The 20,372-nt window shown below is 36.7% G+C and overlaps 3 protein-coding genes across 5 annotated transcripts in view; 2 read left to right on the top strand and 1 right to left on the bottom strand.

Annotated features, from left to right (window-relative positions):
- LOC107660637 (signal transducing adapter molecule 2-like) overlaps window positions 1-4,853 on the bottom strand; it is a 12,528-nt gene extending 7,675 nt beyond the window's left edge. For both annotated transcript variants that reach the window (XM_016450014.1, XM_016450015.1), the window contains exons 1-5: window positions 4,691-4,853; window positions 3,395-3,479; window positions 3,096-3,171; window positions 1,890-1,985; window positions 1,614-1,760 (exon numbers count right to left, since the gene is read on the bottom strand). In XM_016450014.1, coding sequence (XP_016305500.1) covers window positions 1,614-1,760; window positions 1,890-1,985; window positions 3,096-3,171; window positions 3,395-3,479; window positions 4,691-4,730 — 444 coding nt within the window. In that variant the 5' untranslated portion in view covers window positions 4,731-4,853. The remainder of the gene's footprint in view (window positions 1-1,613; window positions 1,761-1,889; window positions 1,986-3,095; window positions 3,172-3,394; window positions 3,480-4,690) is intronic.
- Window positions 4,854-5,290: 437 nt separating this feature from the next.
- Window positions 5,291-13,126, top strand: LOC107660639 (very-long-chain (3R)-3-hydroxyacyl-CoA dehydratase 2-like). The gene is made up of 7 exons (XM_016450019.1): window positions 5,291-5,501; window positions 7,265-7,382; window positions 10,171-10,189; window positions 10,685-10,773; window positions 12,062-12,183; window positions 12,268-12,446; window positions 12,626-13,126. The coding sequence occupies exons 1-7, from the start codon at window positions 5,377-5,379 to the stop codon at window positions 12,706-12,708; spliced, it is 735 nt and encodes a 244-aa protein (XP_016305505.1). The 5' UTR covers window positions 5,291-5,376; the 3' UTR covers window positions 12,709-13,126.
- Window positions 13,127-17,589: 4,463 nt separating this feature from the next.
- The window catches only part of LOC107660638 (adenylate cyclase type 5-like), a 104,990-nt gene continuing 102,207 nt past the window's right edge, over window positions 17,590-20,372 (top strand). For both annotated transcript variants that reach the window (XM_016450017.1, XM_016450018.1), the window contains exon 1: window positions 17,590-19,498. In XM_016450017.1, the coding sequence (XP_016305503.1) occupies window positions 18,575-19,498 (924 nt within the window). In that variant the 5' untranslated portion in view covers window positions 17,590-18,574. The remainder of the gene's footprint in view (window positions 19,499-20,372) is intronic.

Consider the following 20,372-nt stretch of genomic DNA (forward strand, 5'->3'; position numbering starts at 1 on the left):
GAATGGTATAATGCTACAAAAGCTTTTTATTTCAGATAAATGTATATTTTGCACAACTGTTATATGAACACAGAACTATAATGCCATCTATAGGCGTACTAGAGCAAATACTCAAGGAAAAAAAAAACTGATACCAACCAAACCATTTACATAAGTAGGTTTTTGAGATAACATTTACATGACGACCTTTGAGTGACACAGTAAAGTCTTGTGACCTATTTTATGTAGTCGGTACTCATTAACAGCTATGGAAATGTTTACATGCACTTGTCCTTTTGTCAAACAAAATGAGCTAACAATAAATGAAGGTAAAGAATAACAAAGAAGAATTGACATCTCATGGGCCATGAGGGAAGTGTGGCAAATATGTGACAGGAAATTCCATTCTGTCTGCTTGATTCTCTTGTCTCAAGTTTACACACATGCTTCAGCATTCCAGACACACTCAGCTGATTTATACGCCTCTAACCTAGATAGCTAAAGTGTTAGCAGACATGTCATGTGAGGAACAGTGGTCATGTTTAGTCACATGATTCATTTATGATCCATCTCTCATAGAGAGGTGGCTGACTATTGGTTATTAACTATGGGCATTTATGGTATACTTTTAATGTATCTTTAAAAACAACATGGCCTTTTTCAAAGATTGACTAAACAAAACAGTAAAAACAAAGAAAAATCACCCCATAATAAAATTAAAATAAAAAGCTGGCGATTGCTTACACACTACCGTTCAAGAGTTCTATCGATCGAGAGAGTTTTATATTATTAACAGTAATATTGTTAAATATTACTACAGTTTAAAAGAACTGTTTCTATTTTGCTATATTTGAAAATTGATTTTTTTTTCAGTGATGGCAAAGCTGATTAGCTGGAGCCATTACTCCAGTTTTCAGTCTCACATGATCCTTCAGAAATCATTCTAATATGCTGATTTCTTGATATGTACTCATTGATATGTGAATCTTTTTTTTTTTTCAGGATTCTTTGATGAATAGAAAGTTCAAAAGAACAGCATTTATTTCAAATAGAAATCTTTTGTGATTTTATAAATGTCACTTTTAATTAAACTAATGTCCTTGCTGAATAAAAGTTAATTTATAATTAATTTATAAAAAAAAAATATATATATATATATATATATATAGATAGATATAGATAGATAGATAGAATCTTACTGACCCCAAACTTGAAAGGTAGTGTATGATATACCATTATTATATATTAATTCAAAAATGAAACCAACTACAACATACATAGACTTACAAAAATATTTTCCTCCATTTTAAAATGCTAACATTTGACAATATCAGTCCCAGAAACTTTGAAAGAACATTGCAATGACCTACACTGCAGACATGGCATGACAACAAGGTGACACAGATACATCTGTCACAGATTTCTGTGACCTACCAGTACAGGAAATACAAACAGAATAACTAATGAACTATGCGAAATTAGGATCTAAAAAGTCGCTATGAAAGTAAATCCAGCCAAATCACAGGGTCATATATCTAGGCCAAATACCAGCAGCTGCTGTCTGTTCATTACCATTTGTGTTAATGGACAGCTGACATCATAAAGTAAGATCCAACAGGATGTAGTTGGAATACCTGGGTGTTTGCGGTGGGAAAGGACACTCCGTCTTCTTTGAGGGACTTGATGGTGGCACTGATGAGACTCAGTTGCGTGTCTTTCTGGAAATCTTCGGCCCACTCCACCATCAGGGCCTTGAGTTTCTCAGCAACCTTTGGGTGAACCTGAGGAGAAGAGAATGAGGATGGTAGACATTATCAACAGACAAGCAAGTTTATTATACTTTGAAACAAGGATTTGTCCTGTTGTATGTAATTACCCTTTAATTTATGCAGTGAGCTAAAGTTCCTTACCTTGTTCAACACACCACGAACTTCACTGGCAAACTCCCGCGAGCAGATTTCTAGGTGAAAGATTTTTCCACTGTTTGAAACGCAGGCACCCAGCAACTAAACAGAGAAAATACAGCAATATTTGAGTAACCATTATTTGCATTAAAAAAAAACATTTTAATCAATTAATTTCCTGTTATTTGAACATACTAGATATGTATTTAAAAAAATAATTGATTCAGGTAAATTCAAACGTATATTCACTAAAAAGTCTGGAAAATGTCATTTAAAAACTTCCTGATACTTCTAGGATTTCCATGACAATAAAAACTATTTTCTATACAAGCAGTGATTGCACACTTGTTACATTTCTATAAATGTTTATGCTTCAAATGTGCATAAATGAAATGTGATATCATAATAAAGATTAATAATAATAATAATAATTCTGACAAGTATATAACTGTTTATTCTTTGAATATGTGTAAATAAAATGTAGACATAAAATAAATATTCATAATAATGATATTAATAATAATTATTATTGTTATAGTTGTTATTGCACACTTGTAACATTTCTATAACGGTTATTACTTTTAATGTGTGTAAATTAAATGTAGACATAAAATAAATATTCATAATAATGATATTAATAATAATTATTATTGTTATAGTTGTTATTGCACACTTGTAACATTTCTATAACGGTTATTACTTTTAATGTGTGTAAATTAAATGTGACATCATGATAAATATTAATACTACTACTAATAAATTTTATTATTACTAACATTTTCATAATTATTATAAAAATTACATATATTATTATTACAACAAATTCAGCAACTCAAAAAATAAAAATAAAGAGCACATCAACCCACTTTATTCCTCTGTAATACCTATGTAATACATTTTTGTAAAGATACAGCCAGATGAGAAAGAATTAGAAGATAACTAAAAATAGATTGAGACATCTATGCAGGCTGAGATTTTGGTGAGTCAGAGTGGGAGCCCACAGAGATGTCTGTCACTTCCAGATGCTACAGAGCGCTCTGGAGATTTTACAGCTTTAGTTTCTTCTATACTAGTTTAGTGTGCAGTGACTATATGCAAGCCATACATAGGTTAATTGTCGTCAAGAACAGAAACACTGTGACAACTCATATCGCTTACTAAACTGTGGGTGCAACTCTGTCAACTCATGGGAACTGAAGATGAAGAGCTCACCGTTAATGCTTGCATGGCTACATGAGGGACCTTGTGGTTCACACGCTTCATGATTGACCTGAGACAATCCTTTGCACTATGACAGAAAAAAAACGACAAAGAGGGGCATGAACATATTTATATTAGGGAGAGATGCACCATTTTTATACATTAAAAAATAAAATAATTAAAATTAAATAGAAATTAATATTTAACAAAAAAGGTATCAAGCAACATGAATGTTATTACTTGTTACTAAAATAAGCATTAAAAACACATAGTTATTTAAATCTTGTTTGTATGCTGCTATTTCAGCTCACCCATTGGGAGTTGTCCCGACCCGGTCACAGATATCCATAATGAGGCACCAGTCCTCTGATGTGCTAGTTTCACTAGTTGCTTTCTCTGAATATGCAAATGAATAAGCATTCAAAAAAAGACAAATTCAAATGAAACTCTCAAAGCAATTTTCTCTTATTACAGAGCCATATCATAACTTACAATTTTAATTTAAGTCAAAGTGCATGCTCAAAAACTTCATTTACCAAAAAGGCCATAAACACACAATACTGAGTATAATAATAATAATAATAAAATAAGTGTGAATATTATCTGATTTACATCCTAGCAATTGAAGAACAAGTCTTTAATACATATTTATTAAGCAAGAGGCTTATATCCATCCCGTTAAACAGACAAAGTAGCCTGTTTTGCCTGTTATTTTGCATATCTGGCTTGTCTCAACAGGCACAACAACCATTTCTATGATAATACACTAGTGTAGATTAGTTTACCCCTCCTTCAAGAATAAAACAACTTGGGTGCATTTGAATGACTAACATAATGAAGACAGGGAAATTTGCATTGCGACATCCAGCAAAGTACAACTTGAAATAAAATGAACAACAATCATGTGCTTCAAACCCCTCTACAGAGGAACATACAGTGTCACAAGTTCATACACATTAATCTCTCAGGACAAAACTATGAAAAGAAAAACATTGTTCATACTATTGACAAATTAACTCCTATTAATCTTTCAGTCATTCATGCTTACTGGAAATGGGTTAAATATATATATTTTTTTGTGGGATTTTTTTTTTTTTTTGTTAAAGCAGTTTTGATTATATAATATTATATTAGGAAGGTACTATACTACATCCTGTTAGATGTACTTTTTAATTTTCAAATATCACGGCATAGCCTATACAGGAAATATCTTCAAGTTAAAAAACGTTATTTATTGTAATAATAAACGTTTCGGCATTTTACATTTTCCAGCATGATAAACTTTGTACTTAATCCCCAAACAACTCAAAATAACTTTTTGACAGAGTAACGTTACTTAAACTAAATATTGAAAATGTTCAGTGTTCATCTGAAAAGTTACAGAAATTTAGAACAATATTTTAAGGATGGTGTCAGTTCTGCCAATTACGTTTGACAGCTTTAATAGTTAAATCCCGATATTTAAGGGATCAGAGAAACAGAGGAAATAAACAAAACAAAAAGCAAAGATCTTGAGGATATGACAGGGAGCAGTGCGCTGGATCGGCCCTGTTAACTGACTTGTCAATATCACATCACTTCGACAAAAACAACACTGTCAAACTCACCCACATCCTGATCGAACGGGTTTTGACCAAATAAAGGCATTTTGAGACCTTTTCCTATCTATTAAATGTTAAATTCAAGCGTATTATCTACGTATTTCGACGATTTATCGTTCTCTCATCCATTAAAATGCGTCCACTTCTACCAGTTGCTCTTCCGTAAACTTAGAACGCAACCGCAATGCCTGTCAGAAACCGCATACGTGTCACAACAGTCAAATGATTCTAGATTTCAAGTTGTATTTAGTATTTCTATTAAGACTACAAAAATAAATTATTTAATTATTTAATTATGTGTTTTTATAATTCTATATTTCCGACAGGCATGTAAGTTGAGACCTTAGTGTGCGTTCTGAGCTGAGCAGGAGACCCGCACTGCCATCTAGCGATTGGAATATATGTTTCTGAAATTCCTGTAACCCAAAATTCAACACAAATATTACAGTTTAATAATATTATATTTATTATGAATAAAAATCTTTTTTTTTTTTGTTATTGGTAAACATGTCTTTGAATAAGCGAATCGAAACTGTAACAGAGTGACACACAAAACATAATTTACACCCTGTCCTCGCCAGGGGGCGCTCCATTCATAAGCGCCTTCTATATACATGTCAGCAAGGCCACACGCCTTTATTCACTCACCGGGACCATTTGGATGATCCAGTGTTTCTAATGCTAGTTCAGTCATGTCGGCACCTGCCATGGGGACCAGCAAAACAGCGCACAGTGATTCCAGTAACAAGAAGAAAAAGGGACCCGGAACGCTGGCCACCGCATATCTGGTCATTTACAACGTGGTTATGACAGCGGGGTATGATGAAAATCAAATGCGCTTCCGTGCTCTCTGTTCAAGCGTGTGACAGTAAGAATGAATGCTTAGATTTCAGACAGCGTGCTCAAAGTGCTTGACAGATTCGCGGTGACCTCCCCCTTTGAGTTTAAATTGCATGATTTAGCACAGTTTGTTTTGAAATGACAATAAATGTACATTATTCCGAATATTCTGGTAATGCATTGCAACGTAAATCCTATTAACGCCTATTTAACACGCCATGGTTGACAGCCGTCATTGGTTGCATGAATGCATTGTTCTTATTTTACAGTAGCGGGTCTGTTTGTGCAGTTAGCTGACATTAATGGACGTACGAATGAATTTATTGTATTCGTTAGTTTAAATGTAGCAATATACAGTTCAATAGGCAGTAGCTGGTGAGGTTAAACAGTGAATAGTAGGGCACTTTACCCATTGTAACCCCGAAACTGTTGCACAATTATGTCCGTTTCGGAAACGAATCGATTCAGTATAACCTATTCGTTTCTTTATTCATTTTGAGATGGGATGTAGGAACAATAAACACAACATTTGGAAAAAAAAATACATATAGTGATAAATAGCTATATTTGAGTAGCTACAATCTAGTAAAATATTCAAGTGAAATATTTGTTTTTTTGCTCTCTGTGAATGCACACATGTATTTCTCTTCTAAAAACACTTTGTTTTCACTGTTTTTAAAAGGTGCTATGTAAATAAAGATTTACTTACTAAAATCTATTTTGCTGCCAATTTCAACCGTAAAAATTAAATCCGCTTGTAGCCTACTCCTAAAAATCGCTTGTGTAGGCTAATGATTCAAAACTAAGTATTTAAGTATCCGAACTAACGAACAATCGACGTTTTGATCGGTTATTGTAGATTTCAGTCCTTATTTTCATTAACTATAGCACTCAAACAAAGCAAATGTAATCGGCTCTAATGTTTTTGAGCCGAGCATGACTACAAAAAAGTTGACATGACTTTTAAGATTTTATAACGTTGCTTTCCAGGGCTTGGAATGACGAATCGTTCTTTTGAACCGAATAGTTTTCAAATCTCTCGAATGTAAGTGAGGAATCTGTTTTTGACCGGTTTTCGAACTTTTCGAACCAACTGATTAATTCAAATGAATTGAACTTCCCAATGCGGTTGCTGCAGCAGCAGTAACCAAACCGGGTTTGCTACATTTTCGCGACGTCTGTTGACCAGAATGCAGTCAGGAATAGTTTGATGATGCAATTCAGTCGATGCTTTTTAGTTAGAGACCATTTCATGATATCTCACAGAGACATTAAACGTTGTCCAATAATGTACTATGTGTATCGTTTTGAATTTGAAATCACAATCCAGTCCTGTTTGCCTTAACTGATTTTAAAATACTTGAGTTGTTAATGTTTTTGGTGATATTTAGATAAAGATGATTGTGCTTCTGCTAGCAACATAGTTTTGATGCTCTTCTATCTTCATGTTATACCAAGACTTGCACATATGGCCGTGACCGATAAAGGAAGTTAAAATAGAAAAACACAACTTTTGAGAAATTGGAGTGTGTGTTCTGGTGTATATTTTGCATCAGTACAATAAATGTGCTGGATGTATTTGAATTAAATTGTTATATGCCACTATTTGCTGTTAACTGCTGTGCTGTAAGAGATTTGCATGCAGTTCTATGCCTGTGTGCATTGTGGAAATGCCCTCCTCTCTCAAAGCAAGGACGAGTGGCTCTACAGATTTACTCTATGAATATTTTTTTTATCTAGATGGCTGGTCATTGCTGTTGGTCTGGTTCGAGCATACCTTGCCAGGGGAAGTTACCATGGTCTTTATTACTCGATAGAAAAGCCCCTAAAATTCTTTCAGACTGGTGCCCTTCTTGAGGTGAGTGTTACGGGAGCTATATTCATTTAAATTAATTCATAATTCTAAAGTAAACTATATATTTTTGCAAAAAAATGTAGTAAGTACACAATTAATATATAGACTCGGAATCAGCTTTATTCACAGAGTGTGCGCAAACACAAGGAATTTGTTGTGTCTAATTAAGGAGCTCTTGGTACATGCATGCAGATGAGAACAGAAAGAACATTTAAATAAGACTAAAGAAAAAACAAACTATAAATAATAATAATAATGTGGTATGAATCTGGAACAGAAGATTTACAGTGGGGGAAATATTTATTTGATCCCCTGCTGGTTTTGTAAATTTGCCCACTTGCAAAGAAATGAAGGGTCTGTAATTTTTAATGGTAGGTTTATTTTAACATATAGAGACAGAATATCAACCAAAAAAATCCAGAAAAAAAACATTATATAAAAGGTTAGAAATTGATTTGCATTTCAGTGAGTGAAATACGTATTTGATCCCCAAGCAGAACATGACTTAGTACTTGGTGCAGAAACCCTTGTTGGCAAGCACAGAGGAAAGACGTTTTTTGTAGTTGGTCACCAGGTTTGCTTGAAGTAGGTACATTTTTACAAGGTAATTTTACAAGGTAATCATTGAAGACTTATCCATGACCCATCTTCAGTGTTCTGGCTGAAGGAAGGAAGTTCTCGTCCAAGATTTTACAGTACATGGCCCCGTCCATTTGCCCCTCGATGCAGTGAAGTCGTCCTGTACCCTTAGCAGAAAAACAGCCCCAAAGCATAATGTTTCCACCTCCGTGCTTGACTGTAGGGATGGGGTTCTTGGGGTCATAGTCAGCATTTCTCATCCTTCAAACACGGCGAGTCGAGTTAATGCCAAAGAGCTCAATTTTGGTCTCATCTGACCACAGCACTTTCTCCCAAGCCTTCTCTGAATCATTTAGATGTTCTTTGGCGACTTTAAATGGGCCTGTACATGTGCCTTCTTGAGCAGGGGGACTTTGCGGGCGCTGCAGGATTTCAGTCCATTGCGGTGTAGTGTGTTACCAATGTTTTGCTTGGTGACTGTGGTCCCAACTGCCTTAAGATCATTAACAAGCTCCTCCCGTGTAGTTCGGGGCTGATCCCTCCCCTTTCTCATGATCATCCTTACCCCATGAGGTGAGATCTTGCACGGTGCTCCAGACCGAGGCCGATTGATGGTTGTTTTGTATTTCTTCTATTTCCGAATATTCGCACCAACAGTTGTCTCCTTCTCAACAAGCTTCTTGCTGATGGTCTTGTAGCCCATTCAAGCCTTGTGCAGATCTACAATCTTGTCTCTGACATCCTTTGACAGCTCTTTGGTCTTGCCCATGGTGGTGGAATGGCAAACTTTAAACGGGCCAGTACGTGTGCCTTCTTGAGCAGTGGGACCTTGTGGGTGCTGCAGGATTTCAGTCCATTGCGGCGTAGCGCGTTACCACTGTTTTGCTTGGTGACTGTGGTCCCAACTGCTTTAAGATCATTAACAAGCTCCTCCCGTGTAGTTCGGGGCTGATCCCTCACCTTCCTCATGATCATCCTTACCCCATGAGGTGAGATCTTCCACGGAGCTCCAGACCGAGGCCGATTGATGGTTGTTTTGTATTTCTTCCATTTCCAAATAATCATACCAACAGTTGTCTCCTTCTCACCAAGCTTCTTGCTGATGGTCTTGTAGCCCATTCCAGCCTTGTGCAGATCTACAATCTTGTCTCTGACATCCTCTGACAGCTCTTTGGTCTTGCCCATGGTGGTGGGAGAGGTTGGAATGGAAGATACAGATTGTGTGGACAGGTGTCTTCTATACACCTTACGAGCTGACATTAGGAGTAACTTTTTAAAGTGACAGGACTAATCTGTGTTCCACATGGGCACATAACCAGTCTGTGGGAGCCAGAATACTTGCTGGTTGGTAGGGGATCAAATACTTATTTCACTCACTGTATGTACAGATTTGTGCATTATTTAATCTATATACAGCTTTATAAATAAAAATAACAGTATAAATAATTATAATAATATTGTGAATTCACTTTAGATAAGTGCTCTGCTAAATGCATAAATATACAAATATGTTTGAACACACACTACTGTTCAAAAGTTTGGGGGTAATTTCTTTTTTCTTTTTATTATCTTTCTTTCTTTTTTTTAAGAAATCAATAATTTCCAGCAAGGACACTTTAAATAGAGTGACAGTAAAAAAAATTACATAATATGACATTGAATACTGGAGTAATGGCTGCTGAAAATCCAGCCTCGCCCTCACATTAAGAGATTACATTTTAGATAGAAAACTTTTTTTTGTTTTGTTTTTACTTTAAATTGTAAAATTTATCTTACATATTACCGTTTTTACTGTTTTTTTTTTTTTAACATATTTTTCAAAATCATACTGACCCTGAACCTTTTGTATATATATATATATATATATAATACATAATACACACACACACACAGTGGGTACGGAAAGTATTCAGACCCCCTTAAATTTTTCACTCTTTGTTATATTGCAGCCATTAACTTAAATGATTTTAGCAAATGGCTGCAATATAACAAAGAGTGAAAAATTGAAGGGGGTCTGAATACTTTCCGTACCCACTGTATATATATATATATATTTATTTTTTTGGGACATTTTCTTTACCTGATTTCACATTGTGGAAATGTATGTTATTTTCTCACCCTACAGAGTTTAATTTGATTATTTTTATGCTAAAAGGATAATTCCTTGAGGCTGAGTGCACCTTATAATATTTGTTCTTTGCTCTCTTCACAGATATTGCATTGTGCCGTGGGTAAGTGCACCCTGCTGCTAATAACAGTCTCTTATTAATTTCTACTATAAATATGCACTAGGTGAAGTATATAGACCAGATTGGCTATACAAGGAAAGCTTTTTTTAACCCAGCAGTGCCATCGTCAGCGAGGGTGCTGCTTTCTCTGCCAGTCTGACTGTGATAATGTGATAAAGAGTCTCACTGCACCCGTGGAGCATAGAGTTCACAGTCCACATCTCATTATCTGGGACTTAAAGCTTAATGTGACCTTTCCCAGTGCAAACAACCAGTCCTGCAGCACTCTCTGTTACATCATAACCATCCTTGCTCTCCTAAAGTATTTTATTCTAATGATTTTAATTCTGTTTTATGTCTCTCTCATCATGTTTAGTGTAATGGATTAAGATTATTTTTATACTTGCTTTATCGGATTCATAGTTTACTCTGATTAAAGCCACATTGCAAAAATGCAAATGATTAATCTCTTTACACAATATTTAAAATTTTGTGAAGGAATTGTTCCCTCCTCTGTGGTCCTGACTGGGTTCCAAGTGATGTCACGAGTATTCCTTACCTGGGCAGTGACACACAGCGTTAGAGAAGTAAGTTTGTTTAAAGTGAAGTTTATTCAAAAATGAAAATTCTGTCATCATTCACTCACCCTCAAGTTGTTCCAAACCTGTATGAGTTTCTTTCTTCTGTTGAACACAAAATAAGATATTTTGAACAATGTTGTTAACCATTGGCTTCCATAGTATGGAGAAAAAAAAATATTATAGAAGTTAATGGCTACCAACAACTATTTGGTGCAACATGAGGGTGAGTAATTGATGACAAAATTCTCATTTTTGGGTGAACTATGCTTTTGACTTTGCATATGTGGCAGCGTTATTTTAGAATTATTTATAGTAATTATAGAGTATTATAATTTTTTTTTAAATAATATTTGACATTTGCTGTAATTTTTTTTATTAGTTTAATTTTTAATTTTAATTTTGTGTTGTCATTTTTATATTTTTTTATTATTTTAAAATTTTATTTCATTTTAATACTTCAACTTAAAATTATTTTATTTCACTTAGTTTTCATGTAAGTTTAAGTGGGAAACACTTAATAAACATATTTTATTTTATTTCAGCATTATTTCAACAATTTTTAATAGTTTTATTTTGGTTTTAGTTAAAAAAAATGTTGTTTTACTTGTTCAGGTGACCTACAGTATTAATGGTATATTATGATTATTTTTTTTTTAATTATGATGTCAGGTATTCTCATGGTTAAAAAAAAAAACTGGATATGAAAATCCTAATCAATATCTCAAATTACTCATGAGCAATGTATATAATGAGCAACATTTCTCTTTTTGTCTCATTGAATCTGGTCTACTGCCATCTAGTGGATTTCAACAGCTTGTATAATATTTCAATGCTCATCAAAAATCCTGCATTAGTAGAATTTAAGTGTGAAGAAAACAATGTTATTTATTTTAAGTTCTTTGAAACTAAGAATCAAGTTCTGATTGTCCATCCCAGAGAAAGACGTCTGAGCTGATGTGTGTATTTCTGTAAGTTATTCCAACGAGAAACCTGCTTGAACCAAAACTGGGGAGTAATACTAATATTTAACATGTCCATGTGTGCCTGTGTATGTTGCTAAAATAACCTCCTCTCAAGCCTGTATGTGTGTAGAAGTGAAGTTGGAGCCTTTGAATGCTTTGTGAAGTGCTTCCGTTTCCGATGTTCTCAGTAGTCCATCTTTGTGTGTCGAGTGGCTTCAGTGAATTGCGATGGAACAGTAGCAAACATAACCGCATGGTTCTCGACTAAATTTTCCTGCTTGCTGAGCAGTTCTTTCTCTTCCCTGTGTGACTTACAGTTTCTCTCGTTTCAGGTCCAAAGCGAAGACAGTGTTCTCCTCTTTGTGGTGGCCTGGACAGTCACGGAGATCATCCGTTACTCTTTCTACACCTTCAGCCTGCTCAACCACCTGCCTTACCTCATCAAATGGGCAAGGTGAAGCTTCTCAGAGTTTATTGTCTGGCCTTTTTTGCTAGAAAACGACATATTTTACATATTTTGTTTTTCAAATATTCACAGGTACACGTTTTTTATCGTGCTGTACCCCATGGGAGTGGCAGGGGAACTTTTGACCATCTACGCCGCGTTGCCATATGTGCAGAAAACAGGGCTGTACTCCATCACCTTGCCTAACAAGTACAACTTCTCCTTCGACTACCACACCTTCCTCATTCTCGTCATGGTCTCCTACATCCCATGTACGTTTTAATCTTCCTGGACAAAGAGATTATGCATCATGTTTTGATGTCTTCCATCTGTAAATAATCTGATTCCTCGGTTGATCTTGTGTATCTTTGAAATCTCTAGAAGCTCATTCTTGTCTTGTGAATGAACAGCTCTGTTTCTGTTAATGACCATCTTTGTCTGTGTTCCTCAGTATTCCCTCAGCTCTACTTCCACATGATGCGCCAGAGGAAGAAAGTTCTGGGTCACGTGGAGGAGTACAGCAAAGTGGAATAATTCGCTCCGCAGTTGCCACACACAGCAGACTGATTGCACCGAAAACGGAAACAAGCGGAGAACCTTTAAAAGCCACACTACAGATTTTATTTATTTATTTTTTTTAAAAGAAGACAAGGCGTTCTTGTCGATTAAACAGGCCAGATTTGCAGAATGATTGTTAACGATAATATTTTGATCAAGAACTGTTGCAGTTGGTGATTTTAGGGATCCTGTAACTACACAAATGGCTTTTCCTCAGTTTAGAGGGAGAGAAATGTCATTTCCATACTGATACATCAGGTTCTGTGTAAAACATTTTTACATTTTTATTTTTGATTCTAAATGTAGAATTACTGACCAAATATTGTAGCAGATATCACTCAGACAAAGGGCAAAAATATAGTTAGCTGCATCTGGTGGCTTTAACCAGAAAAAATGTCTCATAATTTTCCTGCGTGGTGTGTTTTGTACACTGTATTTCAGACATTTGAATCTAATTGACTTAAATCTCTCTGTTTCACACTCAACACATTCCTTTTCCTTATATTTGAGTATGATTCATAACTCAAACCATACTCGACTTTCACACTACTTGTCTACTGATTCCCATCATGATTACTGTTAGTATTTTCTTTTTGTTTTGTGCTGTGCTTCTTAAAGGATCAATGTTAATCGTTTGTTTTAATCAGTATTGGATATGTATTGTTGGTTTGTGGCCGTTTGCAGAAAAAAGAGGTGTATCACCCAAAGAAATTGTCTGAGTTGCTGGGTGGGACCTCATAGTCAATACTACTAATGTACTAGATGTGCATTTCTGTCGTAGAAGGAGATTGCAGATTTTTGGAGCTTTTACGGCTGGCGATGTGGAAGTGTTTGGCTGTGAGCAGTGTTGGGGAGTAACTAGTTACATGTAACGGCGTTTATTACATCTCTAATAAATCATGAATCGGTTAGTCGTGGCGATGCTTCGGCTCGCACGCTCTCCGCGCCTCCGCCAAACGGTTTGGATCAGAGTAATCAATGCGAGAGAGAATGGACATTATTTTTTAATTAACTTTTTTTCCCAAAACCATCGTTAGATGCAGTGTTTCCTGTAGTTATGCAAAGATTTGGTTTCAAAAACAGTATCAGTTAACTATTTCTTATGATTTTAAATCTGCATTGAACTTCAGATCAATCTCAAAGTAAAAGGCGGTACTAAAGTCTGATTTTGTGGTGGATGTGTTCACATTTGATCGTCTTATGTCAAGTGAGGAATGATTTTGAAAGTCTGACAGTGTTGAGCACTACTGTAAGGTTAACCCTGCATGGTGTAAATGTTTGAAAATGATTAACAGTTGCAAATAAACATTCATTAGAAATGTATAAAAGTAATAAAAAAGTAATCAAAAGTAATCAGTTACATTACTTTAATAAAGTAATTGAAAAAGTTACACTACTATTACATTTTAAATAGGGTAACTTGTAATCTGTAACCTATTACATTTCCAAAGTAACCTTCCCAACACTGGCTGTGAGAGACTCGCACGCCGAGCAGAAGAGAGCACAAGCCTCGGCTAACGGGGGCCAATTGGATTTGAGTGCCTCCAGTCATGCTTTTCCAATGAGTCAAATCTAATAATGTGGAGCGAAAGCTGGGAGTCAAGACAAACTTAACGCTTCATTGCCCGTCTGCCTAATTGTGAACAGTCAACTTCAGCCCTCCCAATGCAAATTAATCTCTCTCGTATTGAAGTGTGAGCCACACTATTGCACAGATAGAGTCTTTGCAAACAAAGTGGTAAGCCTGTTCTCCTTATCAAGCCTATTCATGAAAAGATTAGCATGGGATGAATGGAGTGCAACTTTGAATAACACTGCATGTAAAAGTGGTGTGGCTAAACCTTGGTTAGTAGAAGCATGACCCTTAACTCAAATAAAAATGCCAACATTGTCAAGCTTTTGATATTCAAGTTCTGCATGGGACCAGCAAACTTTGTATGAATAGTAATATGATGATATATATTTACAATAAACCATAACATGGGAAGCAAAGCCATTTCGTTTTTATTATATAAGCTGAAGTGCTTCATCTTCCTGATATTTTAGTATTTAACTGCGGTGTAATTAAAAGCATTGTGTCTTAAGTATATTTCACTGTATGTCAGTATACTGTTAAACACCTATTGGCCCGGTTTCACAGATAGGGCTTAGTTTAAGCCAGGACTAGGCCTTAGTTAAATTAAGATATTTAAGCAGCTAATATAATAAACATATTTTAAGATATGTCAGAGCAAGATATTTTCAGTTGAGACAGCTCAAACCTGCATTTTAGTCCGGGACTAGTTTAAGCCTTGTCTGTGAAACCGGGGGATTAAGTTTTATAGGCTTTTTTTTTTATAGTATTTTAGTAAAGGGGACTGCAGCATATTCACCCGATCTTCACACGAGGGCAGTAGAGATCTATCTGACTCCAGCATAAGGTCTGATATATTTTAATTGCACACGTTCTGTGCGCTCCATTGTCAGAAATGAACCTTTTTATTAAGGAGCAATATTTGCTTCCTGGGGTTTGATTTTGGCCATTTAAAAACAATGCATTAACCTTTTATGCTAAATCTACTCAAATATATTTAATGTCAAAATACATGCTTATTTCACTAAAGTAACCTTAACTTTTTGAATAATTACAATAATTTACTTGACTTAGAATAAGAAGAATTCAAAAATATATATCTGGTGTTTTAAAATTTAAATATTAAGCATTTTTTTAAGTTATATTTATGGGCGTTTTCTGCCTTTATTGGGACAGGACAGTAAAGAGCTATTGGGTGGAGAGCGAGGGGGGCAGGATCGGCAAAGGACCTCGAGACGGGAATCGAACTCGGGTCGCTGTGAGCGCAGTTGCGCAGTATGTCTGCGCACTATCCACGAGGTTATTGGCGTTTGTAAAGCCGAATGGAAACAAACAGCTTCCTTGTCCAATACATATCCACAGTTTGAAATCATACAGATGAGATTAAGATAATTTACACGCCTTTTTCAAGTTTTTGATTTTCGATTATATTTGAGTTTTCTTAAAGCATGAAAAAGCATTCTGTGGTGTTAAAAATTAAAGTGCAAATTTCCTTAGGGGTGTATCTCAGCATCTCATCTGTTTAAAGGATGGGAGTCATGAGACCTATGAAAAACAAAACCGAGGAAGCATGACTCTTGAATGCAAACAACAAGATCTTTTGTCTTCTCAAGCTGACACAAAACAAGTTGAATTCTCTTCACACAGCTATTGCCAGCTGACAGAATCCTGCATTCTGAAATGGAAAAAGTGTCAACACACTGGGATGATAAACAACTGACAACTTATCCCACACCAGGAGGAAAACGATGTAATGTCTGTTGAATGATGAATAAGTGAATGATTTCATTTTTAAAAAGTAAAAAAGAAAAGTAATAAACATGAGAAAAATAAATATTCCCATGCACATTATTCATATTTTACATAAAACATCCACTAAAAGGTTTAATATTCAGAATATCTGTAAAAAGTGGTTTAACAAAAAATATACGTTTATACCAAAAATGTGGTTTGACATAAATTATTTATCTACCATATTTATTTAACCCCCCTCCCCTCCACTTTATTAGCATAACAAACAAACAATTCTCCCCACTCTGCCTTACAAACAGCTGTGCGGATAGTCCCGCCCACTTATCCAAATCACGGTGTATTGACACACAGGTTGACCAATAGAAAAATTGATTGGCAACTTGTGGAACATTCTATCTAATAGAATCGCAGATAAGGCGGGGCCTAAAGATCATACTTGGTTGAATGGAAATACAAAGACAAGTAGCACCAAAACGGAGGATAACGCTTAATCAATTTTGTGTGCTTCAGTCTTGTTAATCTGCAGAGAAAGGGCGCGCAGCTCCATCCGGCACTGTCAATACGCAGCTCCGCGCGAGCAGGGCGGATTCGACGCTCCTGCGGCGTAACAATTCATCTTCTCATTTAGACGCCAGCGCTGGTGATATTGCTGCTACTGCATCAGGAGCATTGGAGATACCTATCTGCACAGCACGGATGAAGACTCCTTCACCAAAGGACACTTGTGAGGTCATCTTGTGGTGACGCAATGGTTTTCACAGCAATCATGATAATCGTCTAGTGGGCTGCGACCTCTTATTCACAGGTGTACAGCTTGCGTGGATCAATGCATCAATGCGTAGGCTACGCACCATGGAGTCGTGCTCTGCACTTCTAGCTCAGACCAAACCACACTTTTGCGGACACTATTTGCTCCTGTCATGAAAACGTGGAGATCTAGCGTGATGGGCGTAGGGTCAGTTCTCATTAATCTGGACTAAATAACGCAGTTTTAAGGAGTGTGCTAATTATACAGTGACTTATTGGTGGGCAGACTATTTTAAAAGAATGTTCAATTTTTTAAAAGAAAGAAATCTGTTAAATTATTAAATGTAAATGTAATTTGAGGGGAGCCACAGTTGTTCGAGGTTGGTCTCGCGCAAATTGACATTTGGCGCCACTAACAAATATCAGTTTCCGAGGAGAGTCTTCTTAAACAAATTTGTGACAAATTTGTGATACGTAACTCTATAATAAAGAGATACTTTAGTTCTTGTCATGCTTAATGGACGTATCGAAACTAACCGCAATGGAAAGCTGGCGAGCAGTTTACTGTTGTTATGGTTACCTCATCTGGCGAATGCGACTTTTGTTTGTTAGCTTCCGTTTATCGACGGGTGAAAATACGCGCTCTGACTAACTTATATAACTCTTAACAGTGCTGAAACGTTTCAAACATATATACAGGTCTACTAACCTACATATACTGTATACTTGTGTGGTTTTTATACTTTCACAATCTTTGTTTTTATTTACTCCTATGGTTCAAGTCTTAATTAGGGGGTTGAATCCCTAAAATGCCCCCTAGTAATTTGCACCCAGAGGTGGTTTGTGCATTAGTATCTATGAATTGAAATGGGGCGCACAATTACTCCCTCTGCAATTTACCTTCTCTAATGCTCTAGCCTCCTGAGGATGTGTCCCAAAAGACTACTTTGTATATTTAATCATTTAAAGTCCTCTGTGATGTAAAAACGAGCGGATTGACTTGCAAAATGTGTTTATGTCTCTCAGAGAGTTTGATATTACAACGACTGTAGCCTACTCACTTTACATTGGTCCTAATTTATAAAAGCAGTATGCAAAATGCTGCTTTTATAAATTACAAAATGGACCACTTTTACTAGTTCTTTTTTCAATGAGATGCACGTCTATATATCACACACATATAATTTTGGTTTAGGCTACTTTTTTATTTTAAATCAGCTAACTGCAAAGTTGTGTCTTAAATGGGCAAATGACTTTAGTATAGGCTGTGTTCCCACAAAGTAATCCCCTCTTTAGTGTAAGAACAATTTATTTGGGATCACATACACATGATTGACAAGTTTAATATACAGTGTGCGAATAATTGAAATCTGTCACCAATCTGTTTCGGTATGTTCGCGTAACCCATTTTGGTGTCTCTTGCACAAAAACAAAACGCTAACGGCTTTATTATACATTTGTGGCGTTGCACCTATAGTAACTTGATAAATAATAACAGTAGTTATGTATCGTTCAATACTGTTAAGCAGCTGTTGCTATGGTTTCCTCCTCAAGCAAATGCAATTTCTGTTCGCGAGTGTAGGCTGTACATTTAGCGCACTCCGACTAACTTGCGCGGCTACTGAAACGTTATTTGAAAACGTATATATGTTTGTATGTAAAAACAAAACAAACTCGTAAGACCTCCGAATTTTTCTTTGAGTTTATTAGGGAGTAAACCCCCCATAATTCGCACCCTGAAGTCATTTATTGCATGCAGTAATCGAGATCATGTCCAGATCTAACAGCGTGAGCCCACCCGGCGCTGGCGCTCCTGGACTGAGGGGAGGGACGGAGCACAGATCCGCTTGGGGCGAGTCTGAGTCCGTGTCGAACGGATGTCCATACTCGGCCAGATCCTCCTGCAAAAAGCTCATACGGTCCAACAGCCGGTGGAGAGAGGACAATGACTTCGAGCGACAACCGGGCCGAGCCACGACCACCGTCAGCCGGGTTAGTTTCAGATCCAAGTCTGCCTGGCAAGAACACGGGGAGGAGAGCCGCAACAATAACAGATCTTCCCCGAGGTACCGAGACGGAGAAGTGAGACCCAAGTCCGTGGAGCTGGGTTTGGAGGACAGGAGAACCAAATCCAAACCAGAGGAGGAGCTCATGCCTGAAGTGAACTTTTCCATGAGCGCGTGCTGCAACGGTGTGATGCAGATTTTCAAATCCAAGAAGTTCCAGTCGGAGAAGTTGGAGAGGCTTTACCAGCGTTACTTCTTCCGACTCAACCAGAGCAGCTTGACGATGCTCATGGCCGTCTTGGTGCTGGTGTGCGCGGTGATGCTGGGGTTCCACTGCACTGGAGTAGTGTGTCGGGTCACTTACGTGGTGGTTTTCTCCACGGCAATCTTGCTCATCCTCACGCTGATGGTCGTGTGCAACAGGAACGGCTTCCATCAGGATCACATGTGGATAGTTTGCTATGTGCTCATTTTGGTGGTGCTGACTGTACAGGTGATCGGTGTGCTGCTCGTGGAGCCGCGCAGCGCGTCTGAAGGCATCTGGTGGACTGTGTTTTTCATCCATGTCATTTACACACTTCTGCCGGTGAGGATGAGAGCAGCGGTCATCACTGGAATTATACTGTCTGCCATACATGTGCTGGTCTCATGGAAGTTAAACGAAATGGACATCTTTTTGTGGAAACAGGTTAGTACAGTGCATATTTATATTCTTTCATCGCTTGAATTAACATCTATCTATCTATCTATCTATCTATCTATCACTCACTCACTCACTCACTCACGACTGTCAACATGGTCATTTGACCATAGGCCTGTAACGTGGCTGCGATTAGTCTGTTTGATTATGTGCACTTCCATGAGATGTTTTTATGCAGCAGTTGTGTAAACAAGAAGTTAATAATGAGAAAATGTGTTTAGAAGTTCATAGCCTACATTTTCCTCTGCCAACTAAAATTCCAAAAAAAGCCAGAGCATCAGACTTTATAATCAATGCTGGGAGTCTGGGACTCACAGTCTGGACGGGTGAGTGGATCGGAGCGACAGCTGGACATTTACAAGTGTTCCGTAATCACTCCGCTTAAACTCCACTCCGTGTTTTCCATTTACTTTTCCCGGCTTAGCTACTAGTGCATAGTGGAAATTCGCTTATAAGCAACGTTCTTAGATAATTTGTGAAATGGCCAAAAAGTTAACATTGTTTTGAAAAGCGTTTTAATTATAAAGTGCATTGGCACAAGTGCTGCTGGTCAATTTACACAATACATGTTTATCAGTAAAGTTTACTGTACTGTCCAGTTGCTGTAATTTTTCAGTTCTGTAGTTTTTTCGTTAGTTCTGAGAATTTCAGCAGATCTTTAGAAGAACTGTCAATCCTTTGATACCTGAGCCTCAAACCTTTCAGCAGAAGTTTAAGAGTGTTTATGCATGAAAAGAAGACTTAGTGTGTCTTTATCAGTCAGTTCTATAGGTCTTAGATGTTCTTGCAGTTATGAAAGCAGCAAAAGTTGATGATGATTCACCCTTTTTTCTCAGCAAAGCCTTGAATTTAGTTGAACAAA

This window comes from Sinocyclocheilus anshuiensis, unplaced genomic scaffold (assembly GCF_001515605.1).
Source record: "Sinocyclocheilus anshuiensis isolate Anshui unplaced genomic scaffold, SAMN03320099.WGS_v1.1 scaffold627, whole genome shotgun sequence".
Classification (NCBI taxonomy): Eukaryota; Metazoa; Chordata; class Actinopteri; order Cypriniformes; family Cyprinidae; genus Sinocyclocheilus; species Sinocyclocheilus anshuiensis.

Bases quoted from the DNA above. Each gene is read 5' to 3' on its own strand.
- LOC107660639 (XM_016450019.1), top strand. From the start codon at position 5,377: ATGTCGGCACCTGCCATGGGGACCAGCAAAACAGCGCACAGTGATTCC. The intron at 12,184-12,267 runs GTGAAGCTTCTC...AAATATTCACAG, and splicing joins TACCTCATCAAATGGGCAAG to GTACACGTTTTTTATCGTGC. The intron at 12,447-12,625 runs GTACGTTTTAAT...TGTGTTCCTCAG, and splicing joins CATGGTCTCCTACATCCCAT to TATTCCCTCAGCTCTACTTC.